The sequence below is a fragment of the Nyctibius grandis genome, chromosome 13, assembly GCF_013368605.1.
Source record: "Nyctibius grandis isolate bNycGra1 chromosome 13, bNycGra1.pri, whole genome shotgun sequence".
NCBI classification, from domain to species: domain Eukaryota; kingdom Metazoa; phylum Chordata; class Aves; order Nyctibiiformes; family Nyctibiidae; genus Nyctibius; species Nyctibius grandis.
The window spans coordinates 4,728,031-4,753,751 of record NC_090670.1 but is presented as its reverse complement, the minus strand read 5'-3'; the positions used below and the strand labels follow the sequence as shown (position 1 = coordinate 4,753,751).

Here is a 25,721-nt window from a genome sequence, read left to right as displayed (position 1 = left end):
TATACACATACTCAACAGTAACAAGAAAAAAAAAATACTTTAATAGACAGACCAACACTTACACAAAAACCAAAACAGTCTCCTAATGGAAACAGAAGAGCAACATGGGAATTTTTCTTAAACATTGTATGATTCTCCTCAGTTCGGAGTTCCCTCATGCAGAATGAGTTTGTATCCAAATGGGATGACCATAAAGAAATGGTCACTATCAGTCATGCTTGTAGAAAATTAATGTTCTTTCCAAAGCTTTATCATAAGATGTATTCATCAGAAGTTGTTTTTTTTTAAAATCAAAATCACAGGTTTAAAAGCAGACTAGCACATGGGTAATATCTGTGCAATTCAGTAAGGTGCATTAACCTTACAATTGTATCATTTGTAAAATGTGGAGGAGGATCAATTCCTCTTCCAGAAGTAGCATAATGACATTATCAGATCTATAGTGTTAAAATAAACATGATGAAAGCAAAACAGCTAAAAAAATGAAACTCATTTATAGCCCACATACAACAGAATTTTTAGAAGTTGTCTCAAGGAACTGATTTTGAACCAGGATCCAACCTCCCAGCATATCTTGTATCCATGTGACCATGGTTGCCCTCTACTACCATGACCTTCCAGCATTGCTTTCATATAATTATATCTTTAAGATTATGATCATTCCAATGGCTGTCATGATCAAACGCATAAATTAGCTGTAACCTACTTTGGACAAAAGTCCCTGCGGTTAATTTTTCTAAAATAAGCCTTTGTCTACTTTTCTGAAATTTTGCCAGCACTGCACCTCAAAGATTTCAGTTTTCTTCCCGTCAGCAGCACTTCTTTCTCATGATTCACATTCTGGCTACTGCAAAAAAAACCCCGCACTTTTTACCAGTTATGCCTTGTACAATTCAAGTTTCCCAATTGTTTTACTTGGGAATTTTAAGAACTCCCGACAACTGATGCACTTATAACTGACAAGCAGTGCAAACTAGTAAATGGTGCACAAGAGCTTAGGTTGGATCCTAAATAACTGTATTAATTTACTGTCTCTACAGGTTGATGACTGATGTCTTACATCTCATTTTGATTAATGAAGTCTAGATTTTCGACATATTCATCAACAGTCCTTATTCTTTGCAATATTTTGTTGCTTCCAAATTGGTGGTTGTGGAAAGATGCTGTTTTATTGGTACAGCTGAATTTGTTCAAGGATTTTAATGAATGGTAAAACAGTTTCACTGTGTAAGGTCTTTCCTTTGTCCCATTTTACTTCCCCTGCCACACAAAGGAAAGGCTGCAAACTGAACACATTCTTGTCTCATACCCTCCAACAACCCATTCGCTTGTTGTGATGATATACACATATATTTTCAGACACCATCAATATAGATACACGTGGATGAAATAATAAGAAATAATGTTTCTAAGTAGTCACTGAAGCAATCTCCAAGTTGCTCATGCTATCCCATGTATCTTCCAATAATTCAATGGGGCAATATCCTGATACATAAAACCATTATTTGTAATGGCTAAAGACAATTTCCTCTCATTAATCTGTCACATCTTCTAGCCTACAAATCTTGCCACTTTGTGCCACCTTTGGATCATCTTGTCTTAGATAATTTCACAAAAAGCATAATTCCTCTCTCCCTGCTGCATTCCCTCCTGTTGGTGGCTGCTGGTGGTTGAATAGTCCACGCAAATTCCACTTTCTAAAGGCACTTTCTCGATTGGGAGTCCACGGCATCCCAGGAATAAAGCCAGTCAGAGCTATTTGCCACTTCATAAGGTTTGAGAAGTTTCAGAACTACGGCTCAGCTCTGGCTGCCAGTTAGTTACAAATGCAATTGCTGAATATGATTCTTGTAGCTGGACTCAGTGAGGCCCATAAGATTCACGTGAGAGTGTAATTTTCTGAATTTGTGTTAAAATTGCATTCCCATTATCCAGATGAGTTTTTCTGAATACCTAACAAAGTATAGATTAGACGGAGTTGTGACATTAATTTTCTAATTGTTTTACAGTTCAGAATAAAAAGAAAAAAGTGCTCTAGAACAAAGTTCCTGGAAACATACCAGCAACTCCAGTGGAAGTGTCATTCATCTTTGCATCTACAAGGAGCAAAAAAGTAAAGCTTCTGAACCCACTCAAGTCACCTGAATGAATCTCGTTGTTCCCTGCATCCTCCACACTACTCTCTGCACCTCAAGTCTACACATCTACATTAAATTGGTTATTTTAGTTTCAGCAGTGCCTTGGCTCTGGGACTGCTCTTTTGTTCAACCCAAAGACTGAGCTTAAGAGCAGTATTTTGTTTTTCAAAGAACTATATCTATATTTTCTTATTTAAAAAAAAAAATCACCTCTAATCTTATTATGGCTCTCTGAATTATGTTCAGCCACTGTTCAAAGGAGGCCTTCTGTATTTTCTCTTCATCAGTCTCATTCTAAATTATATGCAGTAGTATAATCCACTTCCTAAACATTTATCTATAATCTGCATCTTTCCATGCAGTTAAAAACGTTCTGAATTCCGAATTTCGGGAACATGATTTCAAATCTATGTTCTTTAGAAGCAAAACAATTTCACATTAGCTTCAATATTGCTTTGAATAATCTTGTGTAGCACATATTTACCTTCCTTTAGCACTAACCCCATTCTTCCCGTAATCAAATTGATTCTGTGTTTTGAGATACAACTTTTCCACCACTGTTTCCTTTTTACTCTGTTACTGTCAATAACTTCACTGCATAAATAAAATCTTGCCTTGTGCACTGAGATCTGGAAACTCTCTGCTAATTGCCGCATTATTAATCGCTAAGTCAACTAGTGGCAACAGGGAATCCAACTACTGTCTCTGGAGGGCCGAAAGGATTGTCAGAGAAGTAGCTTTTTTTATCAGCTGCTCTGTTTTCTTTCTTTCTTTCTGGGAATGCAGTCTATGTTGTTTTCCTGAAAACATGCAAGCGGTGATAGAATACAAAGAAACTCTACGCAATGGACTCAGTACGCTCTAAGAGAAGCATACTTTAATTAGATTATGTCACTAGAATTGCTTAGTAATGAATATTGAAGGCACAGAAGACAAATGCTACAACTATAATTATAGTACCTGACAGACCAACAAATTAAGTACTAGATACCTCCAAACTTACCAAGCTTTTCCTTTCCCGTCTTTCTACTGATGCAATATTTAAAATGCTTCACACAGATTCATGCATGTGCAGCAAGACAACTGATTGGCACAAGGTGATTTGTTTTCCTGAATGATGCGGGTATGATCCTCACTCACAGTCTTTTATTGATCCTTGAAACAAATATCATCCTGTACTGGTTTCATTAGACAGGCTCTCTCTGTTAATTACCGCTCACTCAAATCTTTTGGTGTTTCATTAAGGTGAACAAATTGGAAGAATTAAATAAACACTCCATGTCAGCTGCCACTGTGGCATTCTCATTCCTGGTCTTTGGTTCCCCAGAATGCCAATAAGGAAAGGGTTTTTTTCCCCCCCTTTCTTTTTTTTTAGTATTTCTGACATCAAGTCACAACAAAGTGGTGCAATGCACCATAAGAATTGACTAAATCAAGTTGGAAAATAGTCTGAAAGACTTGGCTGACTACATCCCAAATCCTTTTGGACTTTAGGGAGAGTTCTTCTACCTAACTGCAGATGCATGCATTTCATCAGCTTCTCTGCAACGGATCAAAGAGAGTTGTTTTCCTCTGTTCACAAGGAAGAGAGTGAAGGACTAAACAGCAAAAATAATTTGTATGGAGGTTTCCAAAAGGAGTGGTATTAAATTGCTCTGATAAAAACATTCGTAAACTGGTTTTGTAAAAAAAAAACAAAAACAAAACACACCACCAACATTCAAATTTCCTTTACAAATAAAATAAGCATTTTTCCTCCAGATGGGTAAAACCTGGAAATCTGAAAAAAAGGGAAAAGTATAAAATTTACTTATTCCCTACACTGGGTATAGCTGATTCTGGAAGGCTGTAGAACATTAGACACTGGAATTAAAGAACATTCCCTATAGTCAGGAATACCTAATATAAGCTCAAGATTATTAAGAATAGTCAGGGCACTTTTTGGTAATGAATCCTTTACTCTCTGTGTTCTCAGGCTTCTGGAAATGTCTAAATCTCCCTAAGCATATTTAGCAGCTTTATCAGTATTAATGTAATGATTCCCACACCTCTTTTCATGCAGTCACTAACAGATTTCCTTACGACCTGCAGTGAACCCCTAGAAAAATAGAAAGCAGCAGAATTCAGAGGAAGCTGCTATTTTTCAGAATTTTCCTAAACCCAGACACATCTGAAAATAATTCAGCTGCTGCTTAAGTACCTTTTTTCCTGTTATTTTCACTTCTTCACTAGCTTGCCTTCCCCAGGACACAACCTTTGCTGAAAGAAACCCCAAGACCATCTAGAGCTAAACTGCAATAAATAATGGACCAGGAGGGGATCTGGGCAAAAATCCACTTTCTTTTTTCAAGATAACCACACTCTACATCATATTTACACTAAAGAAAGCAAGAGACAACAATCTTAAGATGCAAACCAGATAGATTTTTGACATCTTGAAGCAGACAGTGATTATCTTGAACCTCTGCTTTTGGGTTTGGGGGGCAGGCACTCTAGTTTTCAGCTAACATCTGTTCACTTTCAGAAGGATAAGGCACAAAAATCAAGAATTACACTGATGAGCACCACTATCAGTTGAAAGCGGCAAGAATTAATGGCAATATTAACATACATTTAAATGAACCGGAGACCAAAGGAGCACAACTACAAAGTGAGGTTGAAAATACGGATTTGTCATCTTCCCTTCCTCCTCTATCCCCCCTTCACTCCCCTTTCTCTTCAGTTTTCTATCTTCTACTCGTCTTTATCTGAAAGGGACCTATCAGCTATTATGTGGCTGACTGGTAGTGATGAGACTGCCAAAATGTGACAGCCTTATCTACAGCACAGCCCTGCAAATTGCCAACCATTGATCCAGCAGCCTGTGCCAGCCGATCAGTGCAAAGCTGTTTTGATTTCTTTTCTTCTGGGAAAGAAATGAACTTCTCTGCCAGCAGCTACTATCCTGCTTGTGCTATTCCCCAGCCAAACAAAGGGCCTGAAAATTAGAATTTAGTTAGATGAATTAACATGACATCCCTTTCTCCTCACTTGATTTTTGCTGTGTTATGGACGTTGCATCCCATTCTGAAATGTGAGGAAAAACAATACAATTGATTATAATAATTTCTTTTCAGGCTTTAGGTACGTAAATGTCTTCCAGGTACATAGTTTAGCATTGCCAGATCCCCATAACCTTGTATCACAGGACCTTTTCAAAGCAGTATTCCTCTATTATTACAATCAAATGTCACTACTGAAGAAATTTCAGCTAGTTGTGTCCCATTGCGAGAAGGAATAATGTTTTGCTTAGTTTCTTCTCCCCAGATGATGTCCTTGTGGGATCATTTGATAAACTGTATTTATTTACCTCTTGAAAAGAAAAAAATGAACCCTACAGAGGCAATCTAGTAGTTCTGGTTTTACATCTCCATTCTACAGCTTATGTAGATTTGTCCCTCATTCTGTAACAGCTTTACAGAGATACAGAACGTGTGTATGCTTCAACACACAAAACAGAGTAGATATACCCAAGAAAGATCAACAATATCACTTTCTTGACTAATTTACTCAAAATGGGGCATTTCATAGTTTCTCTGTGTTTAAGTCTGAAATACAAATATTCTCTTCATGGGCAGAGGCCATGGATAGGTTTTTATTTCTGTTTTTAAATTAATCAGTGACTTCGCTGAATGAAATAATAGCCCAAAGGTTGGCAAAGAAGAACTTGCTGACACTGGAATCAGAAAAGATTTGTAACTGAAAAGATATAGTGTCAGTCCTGAAGCTTTGACTCTTGCTTTAATATACAGCAGGATTAAGTGGAAAAAATAAAATTCAAATGATTTGGTCTCTCTTTACACCAAATTGCCTATCTAAACAGAAAGATTTGTTTTTCTTCCTTTTTTCCCCCTGAAGCATTTCTGTTTCATCCTTCAAAAGTTTTTCATTTTATATCATAATTTCCTTTCCTAAGTATTCCTCCATTTAGCTAAACTTTCTGAAGAAGCATGCTGTTATTGGATTTGATTTTACCTCTGCAGACACTTTCAGATCATTTTCTATTTTACTCTGAATTCCTGAAATTTTTTTCTGGAACATTTGATTGACTTCATCTTTAAAGTCAGAATATTTATCAACCTACACAGTATGTTGCAAAATTGGCAAAGAATTCATTAAACTCTTCCTGTCTTCACAAATCAGGGTTGAGTGTATCAGGAAACCCACCCCTTCTTTCCAGTTGTAAAAGATTTGTTGCTCCTTCACCCAAAATAAAACATTTCATATTGATGGACATCTTCTGGCTCCAGGCAAGTCTAAATCTGTATAGCCAGCTCCAAAATTTAACATCAGAAAGGAACTCACACCTCTCATTACATCAGAGAAAGATGTAAAATATCCATCATGGCAGCTGAACTCTTCAGAGGAAACTGGGTTTGTCACACTTTATAACACTTCTTTCCGACTGCTGCGTTACCTTTACTGAACTTCAGTGTACGGGATAAATCAAAGGGGACACAGGCAGTCAGAGGTCCACAGGCAACCATTAAGAAACATTAGCACAGCCTTCTGCAAATACAAAGCACTATGCAAGTCCTGAAGAATATTAAAATGCTTTTTATCTTGATTCCTCTATGCAGATTGGAGTGAGATCTCATTCCTGTCCTTCTGGGAAGAACACATTTAGCATTACTGCAACACTGGTTTTAATTCCTCTTTTAGATGTTACTCATGCTTCCCCCTCCTCTGAGTTTGAAGCTTCATTACACTTGGAAAAACACAAAAATACAAAGATGCTGTACCAATAAAAAACACTTGATGAATGAAAAGCCAGACAGAAAAAGAATGAATTACTAAAAGAACGAATTACTAAAAGATTAGTAAAAAAGATTTCCTACTAAAAGAAGGAAATAACTCTAATAATTCCCTCCAGTTCCCTTCAGTACGAAGTACAGACTCTTAAAATCTGCTACAATTGTACAAGTTATATTCCATATTCTGCTTGACCACTATGTAATGCTAGATGGAAAAAACATCATCCATGTCTAAAAAAAGCACTTATGAAAGACTTAACTGAAAGCACATGAGTAGCTGAAATTAGAGTATCTAGTTAACCAAAATTAAGTGGGTATTTATGTGCTAACTTAGATTAACATAATTTCACTAATTTCTCAACTCGGTATCTTCTTCTGGATATTGGAGAAGCATCAGTTTATAGTTCCATGGGAATACCAAGTCTGGAATCACTGCAACACTTTTAATTTCTCATTAGGATTTTATTTGCTGACTGCAGATGTGATGCAGTTTAACGGCAGCCTATGCTTGAGGGTTCATGAATCAGAGTAAATTGAAATTAAAACAGTTTTCTTCCACTTTCTTTCCACTACTTCTTGCATTGGTCTCAACCATGCCAAAAAATTTTAGCCAGCCAGAAAACTCTTACCAAAATAAAAAGTCACTGGTTGACTACAAGTGATTTGCCAAAGGAAAGACTCAGTCAGAACCATTGGCAGAAAGACAGAAGAGCAACAGAATCCAAGCCAACACTACACGAGCTGAAGGTCTAACAGCCTATTGACAAAGGCAGGCAATCCTAATTAACAACAAATTACATAAACAGATGAATGTGCAGTTTCTGAATTCAAGACTGTGTTCATCCACTGCCTGCTTACAAAATTAAGATTTGTTGAAAGCCTGAGTCAGGAACTTCCAAAAATCATATATCAAATATGCCATTCTACACTTCTTATTTATTTGGAAAGCCTTGCAAAGCCTTATTATACAAATTATTTAAGAAAACAACAAGACAATTAGAAAAATAAATCAAAATAATGGTGAGCAAGTTTCAGACATGAGCGAGTATATCATCAATCCATGACTTCAACACAAAGAATTAGAAAAATGATTCACTTCGTATAATTTTTAATGATCTTATACTTCAGAAAAAAAAATTAGTGAGACAGGCTCGAAAGAAATAGAGCTACAAGAATAGTGCTGTAAAACGGAGATGCAACCTGCCATCTTTCTCCTTGTTTCAATATCACTCCTCCGAACTCTTCAAATAAACAGAGAAGCCAATTCGTACCTTGTTTTTATTACCTTTAACCACAATATTATTTTGTCTACAGACACAAGTAACTTTGTCATTTTTTGTTTCTTCAATGTCTGTTTTCCTCTTCAGGATTAATACATATACACACTCACTTTGAACACACACACAGAGCCCTCCACAAATATACACACAAACACATAGAAGCCTGCTGGCATTATGAATTCAACCACAAAAATGAAATTATGAAGATAAGATTTTTAATTAGTTTAACACTGGTATATCTTTCTCTTTGCTCCCATTGCATCCATGAGCTCCTAATGATGCTCTGGGAATACGGATAACTACAAAGGCTCTCCGGCGGGCTCCCAGTGCAGCCCGGTGAAAGAACAGAGCTTCTCTCCATTGCAAGTTTCTGTGAACAGGACAGAGAAGGTAACTGTACTGGGGTCATGAGCCTGGACTTCTGAAACTGGCAGCGAATCCTTCAGGCTACGGATGAGCGAGGGGAGGGATCGACAGCAGCTAAAAGCAGTGCAGGGTTCTGCGTGGGCAAGTCAGTCTGTGAGAAATACGTCCTGCTCAAAGTGGCAGCACTGTGCTGCTGAATAAAACAGTGGTTTATTTTTCCTTTTATAGGCTTGTAGGAAGAAGGTGAATCATTACAGAGATCTGATCTCTGCTAGCTGCTGCCCATTCCTAACCCTCATTACCCACTGGAGCACAAAGCCTGCCAAAGTGCTCCTGGGCCACAGGATAACGGCCCTGCCAGACAGAGACAGCCCTGATTTAACCACACCGTTGGACAAGGTTCTTGTAAGCCATTATTCTCCTGACTCAAAAACTAAGAAAGATTTTCACATTTCAGAAAGATGAATGCACCACCTGTGCTTAAAACACTCATAGTGGGGTGTCTGCTGAGAAAGGTCTATTTAAGATATACATCTAATTATCACCCATTCTTACACATACCATTTTTAAAGAAATTTGAATGAGATGTTTCAAGTTTTCCTTCCCCTTGAAGGGCTGCTGCCATCCCCACTTCAGTTCTCCGCTTGATTAGGATTATTTCTGCCAGGATTCTGCACATACAACCTCCCATCAAGAGCCAACAATGTCTGTGCTGGTCTATTAATATCACATGGCAGCTTTCATTTTGTTCATCCACAGTTTTTGCATGAACTCATATCACAAAATGATGCAATTTTTCAGCTCTGCCTACTAATTAGTTTACACCCTGAAGCAGAAGGATTAAGAATCTTAGTAAACAATATCTTATGTAATTAATAATTTTATTTACATGCTATAAATATCTAATCCTTGCCAAATCTAAGCTATTTAATTGATGAGTTTATGTTGTATTAAACGCCACATTTCTTAATGTAGTTTTCATTCTTCTTCCCTTCTAATATTTGAGATATGAACAAAATGCACTAATGAGAAATGAGCCAGAACCACTTTTGGAAGAGAAAAACTGCATGTGCCATTTCTCTCCAGCTCCTTGAAAACAGAAGTCAACCTGGACAAGCCACAGCATCGACACTGCGAGCGACAGAGCGTGGATTTCAAGCTAGCTGGTGTTTGTATAGTCTCTATTGCAAAGTTGGATCATCTTGATTGGCTAGAACGAGTTTATCCACTGGTAACAGCAGCCTGTTACAAAAATGTTAAGTCACATACCAAACAGCACCTGATAACACCAACAGTGAGCAAGCTTTACCGCAGCAAGATCCTGTAAATAAGTCTATTGTCAAGGAGGAACAACACTGCATGACACACTCACAAAGAAACACTGAATTTTTATTTCAATTGCCATACATTTGTTAGAGCTGTGCAAAATCTGCAATTATTCCTAGTACCATTTATTTGTATATGAAGCCCTGGATCAATCAGTTATTTAAATAACACTCGGCTCCAGACTTCTCTATATATTAGACACCTTTCAAATTTTGATGGAGGGAGAGAAAAGGCAAGAAATAAACAGGGTTTGACTCAACTCAGGGGAAATGTGACACTTATCAATAATGGGGAGGCAAATTAATCTTAAAATGACTACTGGGTTTGACAGTATAATATACACATAAGATTTATTTCCATATTTTCCTCTGGAATATATCGAGTTTGCAGTGTTTCTGCTTACACTTACCCATGTGGTTGCATCTGTTCCTGCCCTGAGTAAACTACAATGATTCCCTTTTAGCTAGAAAATTTCTGCAGAGAGGCATGTTTGTTGATTTCCATGAACAATCCCAAAAGATTCATGCATGACAGAAAATTCACCTTCTTGAAGAGGTCAGCATCAAGCACTTATATCAGTAATAGCTTCTTGGCTGTAATTCAGAATGTCATTTAGGACAAATATCCAAATCCCTTTGATATTAAAAGGTAATACCCTACTGAGGTGAGCCACAGTTAGACAAGCCTGATGTCTAAAGCAGTCTAGGACTAATTTATGAGGAGGTGATGGCAGTTTCTTAACACCAACAGATGGGAAAGAGAGAAGGTTGGAGTCTGAATGACAAACATCCTTGAAACTAGAAGTACAAGAACCAGGAGCAGAGAGTTCATACAGGTATGTTCTGTGTCCAAAATCACAAAAAATGTTCTGTTTGTCTTCCTGTATACCTGTTAATGTTTCAGAAGTACACAATTCAAAATAGCTACGAAGCCAGACAATTAAGAAAAAATAATCTAGATCTGGTATTAAATATATTCCCCAGAGAAATAGCATTGGGCATTTTAGCAACTACATTTGCCTTTCTACTCAATGGTTTCGTAAGTTACCATTAAATAAAGGTAATTATTTGCCATAGCAACTATAACAATATGTAATTTACATATAGTTTTGAGCTGTAACAATAGGTCCATTTCATTAAGTATCACAGCTAACATACAAAGAAAATATCTGTACTTTCAATCAAATAAAAAGTTGACAACAGGGATAGACGGCTATTCGTCCTCATTTTGCAAAAACAATCATCTGTTTATCTCCAAATGAGAGGGTATTTCTGTTACTGATTATACTAAAGCAGATCAAAGCATTTAGTTCAGTAGGAAAATGCAAAGTTAGTAATTTAGATGGTTGCCATTTAGCTTAACAACAACCAAACTTCAAGGTAGTTTATATAGAAATATTTAAAGACATGTTTAAAAAGAACCTTCAGGGTCTTTCAGCCATACCCATTAGCATGTAGGAAAACTTACATTAATCCATTAATTTCACCAGTAGTGGCAAAACTAGAAAAAAAACCTACACAAAACACATTTGGAAAATAAATCAGATTCCTGACATTTCACTCAAATCTTTTCCACTTAGCTTCATATATGTCTGATTTTTTCCCTGCTCCATAGAAGTCTCTTAAGGAGGAGGAAATCTATTTTATGATAAATGGACCAGAAAACCTGATCCAGATGCTTTCAATTTTCTTCCACAGTTACACAAATCTCAGCCTGTCACTGCTGGTGGGAGGGCTGGGGGGGGGCTAAGGAAAGCTGCTACCGTGGTGCCAGAGCACATCATATGCATCGAGCATTGCAAACCTGAGACAAACCTTTGGATCCACCACAAGAATCCCCTGATGGAAAATGAACAAAAGGAGTGGAAGATATCCAAAAAGCACTTAAAGATCAGGAAAAGGGAATGAAGGATTAAAGGAAGATAAAGGATTGGTAGAAGGCAGGTAAATTTGATGGAAATGAATAAACAGGTTGGAAAAAGGGAAAGCAAAAAGCCAAAGAAACCCAGCAGTTAACCCTGGGAGATACACCGAGGAAGAGGGACAGCCAGAGCCTTGTGCCCGTTTGGTGCACTGAGAGCAAAGTAGTGAACCAGCAACTCAAGGACGAGAAGGTGCCACAGATTTACTGAGCATCTTCGACAAATTACTGTAGCTCTCCATATATTGTTCCACGGTGCTGCTGAGGAAGTACTCACTGGTGTTATGGAGGAAAACCAAATGTACTCGTTTACTATTTAGTCCTACTGTGAGCCTGCAAACAGGCTCGTTTATTGTGAACAAAAAAAGGAAGCGCACTTAGCTGGCAACGTACATTTTTATGATGTTAGAAACTTCTCTGGTGTCACATTCTGCAACAGAGACGTGGTGTTTTATACTCAAAAGTTGTGGTAAACTGTTTTCCACGATGTAAAAGAAACCCAACAGAAGACTGAAAAACAACTTTAAAGTGTTTGTACAAATTCAAAGCAAAATATGAGACGAATTTCAGCAGTTACGAAGCTGTGCTACCCTTTACACACCCAACATAAATCCATCAGTAAACACAGACAAAAAAAAAAATCTGTATGTACTCTAGTGTAATTTCCAGCTTCAGGTGAACACAATCCTATTGCAGTCTAAGAAATCTTGCTGTCATCCAAGAATTTAGCTGGGTATTGCATTATTCTAGAATAACTACCGTACTTCACTGGACAACTTCAATCACTCATCAACAGGAGCCCTTTTAGCCTGATTTTGATAAAAGCTACCTATGATCTGCAAAATACAGCTAGTCAGGGTATTACAGCTATCTGACACAGAACCCAAATCAAACAATGAGTTATCAAATAGCTCACTGCAAAAATATTCTCAGAAATGAGCATATTTATTAATGTCTTCCCCTGCACTCATAAGTTTTATTTTTGCATATCAATAGTTAACAAGCTTTAATAATAGCAGCATTTTCTGAAGTCATTAGATCAATCTGAAAGGAAATGTCTTCCTAAAGAATCATGCATTTCCACTAGACATTGTACTATAATGGAGTTAAATTATTTAAATGTAATTACAAATACAAGCAAGGCACTGAAGCCATGTACCAATATTACAAGCTGACGTGGTAACAATATATAATGCATTTCTATGAGGTGTGCTATGAATGCTAAGAATTTTTTTCTTGTATATGAAGGAGCTTTAAACTGTTTGGGCCCAGAGACCTTTCATCTTTTTAATTCCGTTTTGTGATACTTCAACACGTTTCTTGCACAAACCCAGGTATAGTGTGCCAACTAGATGACCAGGCTAGATTTAATGCAAAAAACCAACCAAGAACAACAACAGAAACCCCAGAAAGAACAAAACCAACAGCAAAACCTACTGCAGAGGAAGGTGAATGAGAGATGACTGACAGAGAATCACAGAAATACTTCTACACTCCCACTCTAAAATAAGTAAATTATGTTTCACATACAAAAGCGCCACGATTACACAGTGCAATTGCTTGTGAAGTGAAACAGTAATCCTAATATATCCATTTGACTTCACATCTAGGCTATTATATCCTGTTGAAAACAGATGCATTTTTCCTTTTAGTACACAGTTCAGAACAGGGAAAGCAGGTTGACAAAAACACTTGGAATATGGTTAGAAAAAAAGAATAAAAAAGCAAACAAAAAAACAGCAGGCTGACTTTTAGTAGTTATCAGCTAGTAAGTCAAACTCTGGAGCTTGAGGGTAAGTGGTAGAAGGCAAGAAACAGGCTATAATAAAGATGAACAGAAAATGGACAACGCAGACTAAATAATAAGTACTTTGAGTCTCCTGCCTGTATTGTAATAAACTTTTCCCTTTGTACTGAGTCTGAGTGATAAAATCAAAAGCCACAGAGACATTTGGACATTATTTTACTGCAGCCAAACTGTTTTAACATCTCTGTCTCAAACTCCCTATTCAAGAGAAGCATTAAGACTCACTGCAGTCACAGACCAGCTGGAAGCCTAGGCTTTCTTTTCGGTGTTTTCATTTGGCTTTTGGGTCCCCGAAGAAATCTTTGAAACAAACAGTGCCTCCGTTTCCTCCAGGTGCCTACTGTGCTATGAAGGCTTCCAAATGCTAAATATCTCAATTTTTAATTCAAAACAGCTCCTATTTAATATTTTCCTTAGGTCTCTGCTTCTAGAGAGATGTGATTACATGACACACTGAGATTTAAGAGACTGCAAAAGGATTTAGTACATGCATCTTAATCAAAGCTGTAAAGCAAATGCAGAAAAATCTTCCTAAAATATTCAATGCAAATGTTATGATTTTCTATCCAGTCTTATGATCCCCAAACAAATGAGACCGGAAATGTTGGATAAAAAGTTCCTAACTTTGGAAAAAAGGATAGGTACAATTTATTCATTTATTTTTTAAAGATTTCTGACATTGCCAGATGGAAGATGCTATATACTTCATGTAGCACAGTGCTAATTAAGAGTTCCAACAGATATGTCTGAAAGGGGAATCTATTCCATCACCCCAAAGAAGGAATAAAACAAAAAATTCTGTCCCTTTTTTCAAGGATATTTAGCTGTGATTTTTCTCATCCAAATCAAGAATAAGTGCACCAGAAATGTCTCTCAGGATGTTTTACGAGGGTGCCTGCAGAGAAGCAGCTTCTGCCATTGAGCTGCTGCTCAGGACCTTCCTTCTCTCTGAAACACCCTCCTGCATGGGCTGAGTGTGGATCCAGCACAAGCCAGCAGGCACTTTCCTTCCTGATGGCAGGACTCTGTCCACACACCCTTTTCCACATTGTTTTATAGGTTCACAGCTTCACAGAAAAGTCAAAAACAAGGACTGCTAAACAGCAAAGCCCTTGTGCCCCGTGATGTGCTGGGTGATGTCTTCTCTTCCCAAAGCCAGCAGATGTCATTGTCTCCTAATCTTGTTCTTATCAGGAGCGATAGGTTTAACTCACAAGCTCTCATTCATAAGCAGAGAGAGTTACAAGTCATCCAGATAAATTTATCTTAGTTAGAAATGAGGGAAATTGGCTGATTTGCCACTTCAGCTCTTTCCAGAGGATTCCAGCATGTCTAGGAAGTCTCAGTCCACGCAGACTGCTCTGCAGGGTCTCTACCTGCACGTACCACAATGTTAAAGCTCTCCTTACTTGATTATCATTCTGTACCTTCTGGTTTCAGGTCCTCACTTGCGTGGGTAATGCAGGCTCATGTTCCCTGGTGGGGAGCAGCCCCTTTCCATGCAGCAGCAGCAAAGCATGAGCATTTCAAATGATAAGCAGCCCTTATGCTTTATAAGTAACTTGATTTCAAAAGGGAGCCACAAAATAAATGGTCTGTGTGTGGCTCTTAGCAGTCTTCCTCGAGTGATAATAATGAGATGAAAGCAATTAAAGTTGAGGGGGTTTGGGGTTTGTTTTTTAACATCTTTTCTGGTAAGGTAAGAACTCTCCATCCACTTCACAGATTCAATGAATAAAAATATGGGGGTGCAGAGTCTCTTGTTAGAAGAAGAAAAATTAAATGGAAACGAAAATAGTGGTCACAAATACAGAAAAACCTTTTTAAAAAGTACTAAGTTTTACTTGTCAAACAGGGAGTAAACCTGACATTTTTCACCCACTGAGTCTGACTTTGTCCTCCTATTCAGAATATGGATTTTTACACACCAATTTTTTAAACTATTTATGCTTTCAGTCCCACAGAACTCAGCTCACATAAGCAATGCCTTTGATTTTCTTTTCATCATTAATATGTTCCTATTTCTTTTACTGCAAGAACATCAATGTTGGTTTTATTTCCCGATTTGAAAGATACTCATATTCTCACTCAACAACCAGCACAAAAACACAATGCCACATTGCTAAGGGTGCTACAACAGAAACAGTCAGTCACAATCATTTACCGCTAACAATACAGTTTTGATTGGAAGTCAAAAAGCTATGAAACCTTGAATGGTGATTCATATACCTGCTTTATACATAATTTTGTCATATTTAATACAAATGATCCTTCAGACTTCAATCACACTATGAGCTGCCCCTACAGAAATCAGTTCCATAATAATAATACACTCTTCTGCAACTCATGAACATAGAAGAGGTTTGTTCATTATCACTCTAACCATTGCCATCATTTTAAGGACCTCATTAATATTGTTACATTCTACTGCTTTTATATGAGTTCACAATTCAGCAGCTGTCGTTAATGTTGCTGGAGCAGGTAGAATTCATATTTTGAAAGTAGTACCATTGTTAAAAACATACTCCAGAAAACAACTCCATGGAACATGGAGAGCAAAACATAATGCTACTGGTCTGCACTGAACTAAGATTTGGAGACTCCCTTGTTAAATCAATATTAGCATGATTTTACTATGAATAAAATCAAACCCCAACAGCCTAGGTTTGGTTTTGTGATTGAGACACAGAAGTAAGAACAAGGATTCCTAGATTTTAATTCCAAGTTTCTCAATAAATAGATGTTTTTGGATATAATCAACCACATTTAAAATCGGAAAAGATGGAGATTTCATGTGTATTTGTATTTCACAATTACAGAATAGCTACAATACTTCACTGTGAAATTCAGCTTCGTCCAGGGAAGCCACGAAGGTCGTCGAGCACCTCAGATTGCACTTTTTTCTAATGTGCCTCTTAAAATGGGTTGCAAATGGTATGCATGACTTTGGACAAGAGTGAATTGCCATATGCCAAAGTTGATATAAAATTTTTTTACTGAGGTTCCCGTTTCACTGCTCTTACATGTTTCCGTACAGAATGTATAGGTCATAGACAGACTGTGCTGCAATTTTGAGAAGAGTCTACCAACAACCCTGACACAAAATAACATAAAAAATGATTGGAATTGATACTTCCAGCAGATATCCAAATACCAAATATGGACAAGAGTTCATGAGGTTAAATGATTACATTTTCTTTCCATTATTTGGGATAGCACTTACGGGTTCTTAACCTATTGCAATTACAGTGTGTGCAAGTAATTTTTTTCTAATAAGTCATCCCCTTAATTTGTCTCCAGTAAAGTAGCAGTGCTAATATAAATGCTACATGATGAAGCGAATATGATTTTTCTCAGAGACATTTATTCATTTTGAAATTTCTATTGTAGTATTTCTTTCAGCAAGTGTGTGTGTGCGCCATTCTCTCCTACATACAATAGCGACACTGAAGTAAGAGCAGGCATAGGATTTGTTGCCCCACCAAATGACGTTTTAATTTCTATTTTGATTAAATCAAAAATTTGGTTTTGCTTTAACACTAGCTATTATTTCGACTGCAGATTTACCTGGTCAGCACAACACTTAAAATCAGCTCACTGGGCTGTCTGGCAGACCCTTGTTCAGCCTTAGATACCTTCAAGGCTAGTCTCACTTAGGTTAGCACATTTTATTAATTGATACCAGAAATTCTATGATAAATAATACAATATTATATTTAATTCCTTTATGTCTTTCAACACCTGTCTGTTTCCATTATCTGAACCTCATCTTCATGCCTTAACACTGACTGTGTGTGTGTTCCTGTTTATTATTGAATGAGATAAAAGAAAGAAGCTATAAAATGCTGAAATAAAAAAGTCTAAAGTTACATCAGACTGAAATTAGCTGTGGTTTAAGCATTTTAAATACATACTTCAGAGAAAGATCCTTAACAAAATACAAAGTCTGGCAGAAAAGCTGAAAGAATTTACATTACTGAAAGGGCATCAGATGCAAAAGGATTCCAAAGGGTTACTTCAAAACATATCTAGCTATGGGATAATCCAATTTCATACCTAAGAAAACAGTTTGTGCCATGGACCAAAAGCAATATCCTTCCCCTCTCACTGGGAAGACCTGGGAAGACTACATATCCTATAATTGTTCAGAAATAATTTAGTACTTTTGTCTTTGAGATTCCCTCAGCTGATCAGAGCACAATCAAATGCATTGAGGAGAACTAGTCCACAAATGGTGCAAACACCTTTATATCAGAAACCAATCAGTTAGCATTAATGCAATTATTCTTCCCATCTATACAGATATTTAGTTATGGATGTTTAAAGATAGGTAGTCTAAAATCTCAAGTTTATGTTAAATGGCTTCATAGTGCGGGTAATCCGAGGTGTATGAAAAACCTGAAGTTAATTAAGAGCAGGTATCACCTTTTCCTATGCAGTAATTTCACTAGAGCTTGCAATTTAGAGAATTAAAACATTTCTGATCCAGTTAAATAGGAGGTACCTTAGCTCTAGCACCATATTTTTGAAAGATCTAAGCAAAAAAGCTAAAAAACCCATTACTTACACTATCTACGGGCCTTGATATTGTGCTTCACCAGCTACCCAAATTGCTTTCAGCAGTTCAGTATATCTCATAGGGATTTCAAATTAAATGTGAAATACAGTACCTGATGTGGAAGGTTAGTATTTTATACACAAAATGACCAAGCAATAGGTCTCTTCCTGCACAGCATTTTGGAGAAATTACAATGCATTAATAACATTCAATCCAAAAGAAAAAGTATAAAATCAAAGGTCTAGAAAATATCCTGTGTAAAATAGCAAACTATATTTGTAAAAAAGAAGTTTCCATACAAAACTATGTCCTATAAACTTCTAGATGAAGGTGAACTTTCACCTGAAGAAAAACTGTTCTGTCAATAATACGCTAGTGTTTGCTGCAGTCAAACAAGCACTTAGAAAGCAACCCTAGCCAATATAGCCCTGGGTTTTTTATTCTAACATTTTATGAGGACGAGAACACCATTTGAATCTCAAAGCTTTTGATTTGGGGAAAGACTATCAAAGACTCTGGAAGCTAATACGTGCACAATTATTTTAAAATTTGCTTATGCATGTCAGTGTGTTCATGTGTGTGTGTCTCCTGGTTCACAAAATGTAGAATGTCTCTGTCCCTAAAATGTCCCACTCGTGTCTCAGGTTTTTTTCTCTCCGTCATGATCTAAATTCTCCATAATACTGCAATGTGACTCAATAACTCCATCAACAAATGGAGATTATAATGTTCTGTTAGTTTTATAATGGATGGAAGGATAAGATAATTCATATTTTATTATATGCTTGAAGGTATTCAACTGAAAGACCTTACGGAAAGTCAGAGTGTTCTTATTTCTCTAATCTTTAAATAGACAAAGAAAAAAAATATGGCTAGGTTAATTCTTCTTTCACTGGAGAGACAAAATATTCACATCAGCAAAGTTGCCAGATGTTAACTTGCACTCTTGGCTCAAAACATGGAATCAGTTTGCAAGGCCTAAAAACCCCACACCTATTGCTTCCCTTTGAAAGAATTACAAAGACATGTAAGGAGTGATATGCAGATAGACTTAAACAAAGAAGACACCAAGACCAGCAGACTTTTCAGGTTGTGTAGTTTGGTTTTCCTTCACACTGCCAAGGACACTGGAATGGAGTACCAGTTCACAGGTACTTTCCCATAGCTAGCTGCCCCACACAGTCAGTGAAATTTGTCTCCCAGGAACTATGAATTTCAAAGAGCCCATGATGTATACTGATATGGATTTACCTCAAAGGAAAACAATTTCCTGAACTGCTCTCTAGCTACCTGAAGAGTGGACAAGTGGGCAGATTTTATTCGAAACATGGGAAAAACCTTGCATGTATTTTGGTACCTCTGCAAAACCATTTGTCACAGCAGGAGAGGTGCTAACCCCATTGTGTTAGAAAATAATTTGATTCATGGCACTTGATATGGAATCATCCCAGTGCGACAAATCAAGCTTTAGACACTGCATCAAAAGCTGTAAATGGTGAAAAATGTATTTGGAAGCATGGATTCCATCTTGCTGGGCAGTAATATGAAACAAGTCCCATGTTAAGGATACGGTATTTTAGGCAAGAGGGAAGTGTGTTAACTGAGTGACTCCATGCTTTTGACACCAATCTTTCAACTTAGACATCTTTATTTCAGGAGAGGCAGTTAAAAATCATCTCAAAATGAAGACTGAAGAATGCTACGGTTATTGGAAGTCACAGAACAACACCTGCTCGCTGTGACTGAGATCTGCCATTAGCACCTTCTCCTCTCTCCTTCAGAGAATTCCCTCCACATGCCATCACTGATGTCCACTCCAGAATCAACTAACTAGTTCAATTATCCCAATCATTTTCAGCTACTAATGCAGTTATGGAAATTTTACTTCTTACTCCAGATCACAACTCAATGTACAAACACAAACTTTCAGGTTCTTCCACATCCCCACTTGTTCATTTCCAGAAGATTCACAAGACTCTTCTAAAGGGAGCTGCTCTTCACAGACTTTCTTTGACTACATAGCACGTTTCAGCCCACATCTGGAATCACTAGGCATGTTTTCCTTTGTCAGCAAGGTTCTTATAAAGGAGTATAAAAATATTTCTCTAAGAGGATGATGGGTAGGGTGAGATATTTTTTCTCACAGTTGCATCAGTCCTATTAAGTTGCTTGCTAAAATAGATGTCTTGCTATTTTAGTAGCTACATGCTATACAGCTTGCTCCTCCATACTAAGGGAAGTTCTAAACGTTTGCTTTGCAGGCATTTGGAACTTATAATGAACGTGAGGATTAATTTAAAACTGTTATTCAAGGTTATTATTCTACAAGAGACTTCATACAAGCTTATTCAGCACCCATATATATTCAAGTGTACCTTCATGGATCTCTTTGAATTCTATTCAATTAATAAGGACATGCAAAGCTGAACCAACCTGGAAAATGCTACTGAATGCTTGTGTCAATAGGAACTTGTTCATGGACCCATAATGTTCAAAAATACATTTGTTGCTAAGTTAACCTTACAATCAGCAATCAGCTAAGGAGAAAGAAATGGAACGAATATTATCTCTCTGGACTACCCAGTTTCTCTGGAGAAAATAAAAATATAAAGATAGTAAAAAGTGGCTCCATGTTTAAAGTAAAATATTAAGCCAAACATCCTTTGCAATGGAAGTGTTTCCTATAATTTTGTTCTTTTCCATAAATTTTCAATACCAAAGCTCTGCTTCAACTTGCTAGAAATTAATTTCTCTTTAAAATACCTGATCTAACCTTACCGAGCAAGTTACCACAGACAAGGGTTTTTGGGATTCAATTGTTTCTGAAGACAAAACTCAGCTGACTCCATGCATCATTTTCTTAACAATGAGGTTACACATGATGCCTTGTCCTCAAGAACAGGACCGTTTTCTGGACAACCAAAACACTACAACAGACTCTAGTGCTAAACACAGATTCACTGATCTGGATTCAGGTGACAAACCCATTTCAACATCTAAGTTAAGCACTTGGTTTAGGCTCTAACAGATTCTTTCATATTCTGCCTTCTTTGATCCCAAGTATCCTCTAGCTACTAACCTTGAAGGTAGCACATAAATTAAATTCAGAATGATATACTTAAATAAGTTTCTGTTAGCAATGTGTTATCGTGTGACACTGGAGTCTATGAATTCTTTCAGTTGTCAATGACAGCTCAGTGATAAACTTCCCTCTCAGCCATAACATCCCCCTGATGCACCTTATTTTACCATTTGCTTTTATGTTTAACAAAATGTCATACAGATACAAACAAATAGGAATATATTGCATCAAATATTACTCATACTAGCATTTTCTTAACAGACAATGACACAGACGAGATATATTCGTTTCTTTGGAAAATACAAGAAAATCTCAATGAACCATCTTGATTGCCTTCGAGCTTAGACCCTCCAGAACAGACTGTGTAGTAAGATTCCCTCTCTCCCTGTATTTCCAGCTCTATAATAATGCATATGTTCACATTCTAAAAGTTTTTTTAAACCTATTTTGAATGTCTTTCATTTTAAGCAGTTGTTTTCCTCCAGTAACACCCTTCTGAACAGAAAGGTTAAAGAATCAGGAGGCTTTTTTAAGGCTGGTATCGAAGACCTCACAGAAAGCATAAAAGAGCCCCATTAATTACGGTAATTGCTGCAGAAAAGTTTGTTATGCTGCCTCAGCATCATCTAGCTGACCCAAAAAAAAGTTGTTTGTTAAGCCATCTAAGCTCCATGTAAATTATAACAATAAAAGATTAAGTTGAATCGCATTTAAGACACAAGTTTAAGCACATTTTTTTTCCCTCTGAAAATGAAGTGGAGAAAAAAAGGATATACAATCTTGGGAGTAAAGAGAAGAATCATTCAGTAGCTCATAACACAGCCACACAGAACACACATAGTCAGTACTGTGTGAAGCACTGCAATGAACGTGCAGAACTCCTAGTTCTTTACTGTTAAGAAAAACTCCAGGGATTCTTATTAAAAAAAAAAAAAAAAAAGGAAAAAAGCAATAATATCATTCTCTGCCAGCAAAAACAAGAAACATCAATAATCAAGACATGTTACATAGTTCAAGGTGCAATAAATATTTTCTTTGAACAAACCTGTCAAGCCCACATCTGAGATTTTTATGTAGCATAGAAGAAATATTGTATGCACATAAATGATTTCTTTCAACAGGTCGTTTATTAAAGTGGGTCAATAATCCCATTTATTGCTTACTGCTCCTCAACCTCTCTAAAGAATTTAAGTGGTCGTCTTAGTGTTCAACACACACACACACTCAGGTACACCAGATACCTACAAGCACACCAGAAAAACAAAAGCCAGATTCCCTGATTACTTAATTGACTTCACCAGGAGTTTTCTTTCTCTGTGCTATGTTCACACGTATGCACCCAGAAAAGGCTATCTTTCGGTAACAACACCAAATAAATAGGGATGTACATGCCCCATTTCCAGATGAACTTAAGGCTACTTAAGGAAGGCCGCTACGCTTCATTTGCCATGCTGTCCAGCCTATGAGATCAAAGTAATACCACACCTTCTCAAAGGTTTTAAGAATATGAGCCTATTACAGCATGGAAAAAATTAGGTATTATAGAGGAAGATACAACAGAAAAACTCTTAAAAAAAAAAATAACTTATAAATGAATCATTCAGCAGTATTCATACTCTGATACCTTCTCCTGAAGACAGCCTTCCCTCTGGAATACTGACAGACACACAAGTGCATGAAAAGATACAGATTTATAATTTCAAACAGCTCTTATTAAAAGCATGAATAAAAGTAATAAAGCTACATAATTTGTAATTTTATTCTTTACAAAACACATCTATATTTTAATCCAGCCATACTATTACTGCTATGAGATGGATACACTATGAGAGGATATGAGCAGGAGGGATGATGTTTTCCAGCTGGTACTCCAGTTACTCAATAGGTATTCCAGTGTTGTGTCTAAGAGGTCTAACGGTCATCACAGAAACACAGGGTCAAAAAGCAAGGTGAGGTTGCAGCCCTAAAGAAGCCTTGTCCACCTTACTGCTGGCTACTGCAGATCTGCCTTTACCTCCTGTATCTCCAGCTATACACTGCTGCCCATCTCTTGTGCTAGTTCTGATCATCCAACCCTTTCCTAAGCCTTTTCAACACACTGGGCTTCTAGAAAGTCTAGTGCAGTCCCCTGGTCCTAAAGTCTTTTCCCTAGCTTTAACTCAGTCATTACATCAGTACGCAGAACAGCATTGTAATGAACCCTGTTATCCATGTTCTTCTCTCACTGGAAAAAAAAGATAAAAGCTGCAACAACCTCTTAAACCAGCACTTAAATACTAGAACTAGAAAAGTGAAACTAAAGAGGTTTTACTCTTCAAGAAGCAGCATAGGCAGGGTCCAGACTAAGTATTGGTTACTGGAAGCTCTCAGCATTGTAGGGAATCCTAAACGCCAAAAATAACAAAAATTGAATATTCTACTTTTAAGTAAACATGCAGACACACAGAATCCAATTAAAAAGGAAAAGGGATTTGCTTAACATATGAGAAATAAGTGTATGAATCTGAAAATCAAACTCATGCAAAAAGAGTTGGTACCCCTAGAGTAATAAGAAATTATTTAACGAAAAGAAACAAAGTTAATGAATGGCCTGAAAGGACTGACAAGATTTATTCATTTGTTTGGCATCAATGCCCAAAGAGCAGCCAAAAGAGGTGGCTGGAAGAAGAGATACATATGTTCTCTTTGACACTGGTTCCAGCCTATTAACAGTACCGAAAACATACGCTGCCACTCACTCACGCTTATCAAAACACTCTCCTTACACAGTTGCAGTCCTATGAAAGAATGAAATCCACAAAGATCTGATTTTACATTAAAAGCCTAATTATGTGGACAAAACTACTTTTGGCAAGTACTCTGGGCTTCCAGCACTTAAAGTACTGGAACAAACTGACAGCTTCAGAATATGTTATTCCACTCAGAAATATATTACATCCTTCAGTGATAAATAATTTGGCTTTGGTTGTTGAGGGTGGGGTAGGTCTTGGGCTTATGTGTCTTGGGGGGAAAGGAAGAGGATATTTCTGTATTATTTCTCAAAATATTCTGTTCATTGCCTATTCTGTCCACCACTCTTCATATTACATTTTTCTCTGCCCCCCTCTCCAACTTAATGCAATATGTGATGCAATATCACAGTTCCAATTTTTCTACTCTTAAGTCTATGACTGAGTACAGGCAAGGTGTGAGGACACTGACTATTGGCTCCTCCCCACCACCTTTCTAGCAAACGTGTTACTAAACCAAAACCCACCCCTAGTCCTCTGAAGCTCTGTGGTAAACACTACTTCACAGTGAATTGTTCCCTTTACTGTACAGATGTGTGTGTCCGTGTATTCATATGTGTGTAGTAACCATGCATCTATATGGTGATTCAACTTGAATAATCTCAGAGACAGGAATAAGCCCTTCTTCATACATGTATGTGTGATATTGGTTGTCACTAGGGATGAAACCCCATACTTCCTGAGATGAATTGTTTCTAAAGCTTCAGCTGTTGAAAGATTTGTGTATTCAGCAGAAATTACAGGAAAGGTATTTTGGGCTGGAAGCAGAGTGAAACATATCAAGCCCTACATAAGCTACGCAGATACAAATCACATGGAGGGGTGAAATTTTAGTGCCTAGTCAAGATCTGTAGTTTTCCAAATACAGCAGAAGATGTTTAAACATTAACAGCCAGACACATGAAACAAATGGTGTTGGATAAAACCTTCCTTGACTGTAAATATTTGAACTATTTCCAGACAGGGAACATACTCATCTAATCAGTTTAGAAGCACAGATTCCAGTTGCTGCAGAATATGTAGGTCCCTCAGCAATCTGTAGTTTTTATCTTTTGAGTTGGTCTTTGCCTTGAGTTCAACTAGACTATTTGGAAGGAGAGTGGTGCCCAGCATGAGTAAAGTAATAGTTCGGACAACACCTTCATTTCACTGCTCAAGGTGGAGAAGTTACTTTAATAGCATTAAAATCCATGGACTGCTGAATTATCGTCCTATCTTTGCAAAAAAATATTCTAATATACACAGTACACTTTTATCAGTACTTTGTTATTTATATGACATAATAAAATTAAGCTAATCATTTGGTCTTTTTCCTAAGACAGAACAATATACTGAGTCAGAACTAAACCAGTGCAGTAGACTAAATATTGTGCAAGTGAAACGTTTCAATAGGATCTTGAACAAGATGCTGCTTAAAAAGTTGATGTGTCCTAGCTGAAGCTTAAGGATATAACTCCAGTCTCTGTGTCCCCTTTCAGCAGGTAGATGAAGATATACAGTACTTCACCTTTTTGACATTTTACACAAAGATTTAACATTTAAATGACTGCTGGTGCCCAGCCTCCAGGTAGTTAGATTTCAGTAAAGCATTAGGGCTGCTACTATCAATGCAGTCACCATCAAATAAAACGTAGTACAGCATCATACACCTAGCAAGTTGTG

The 25,721-nt window shown here is 37.1% G+C and overlaps 1 protein-coding gene across 1 annotated transcript in view; it reads right to left on the bottom strand.

Annotated features, from left to right (window-relative positions):
• Positions 1-25,721, bottom strand: part of PCDH11X (protocadherin 11 X-linked) — a 304,231-nt gene that overhangs the window by 57,481 nt on the left and 221,029 nt on the right. Inside the window, exon 4 of the mRNA XM_068412132.1 lies at positions 7,491-7,517. Within this exon, the coding sequence (XP_068268233.1) occupies positions 7,491-7,517 (27 nt within the window). The remainder of the gene's footprint in view (positions 1-7,490; positions 7,518-25,721) is intronic.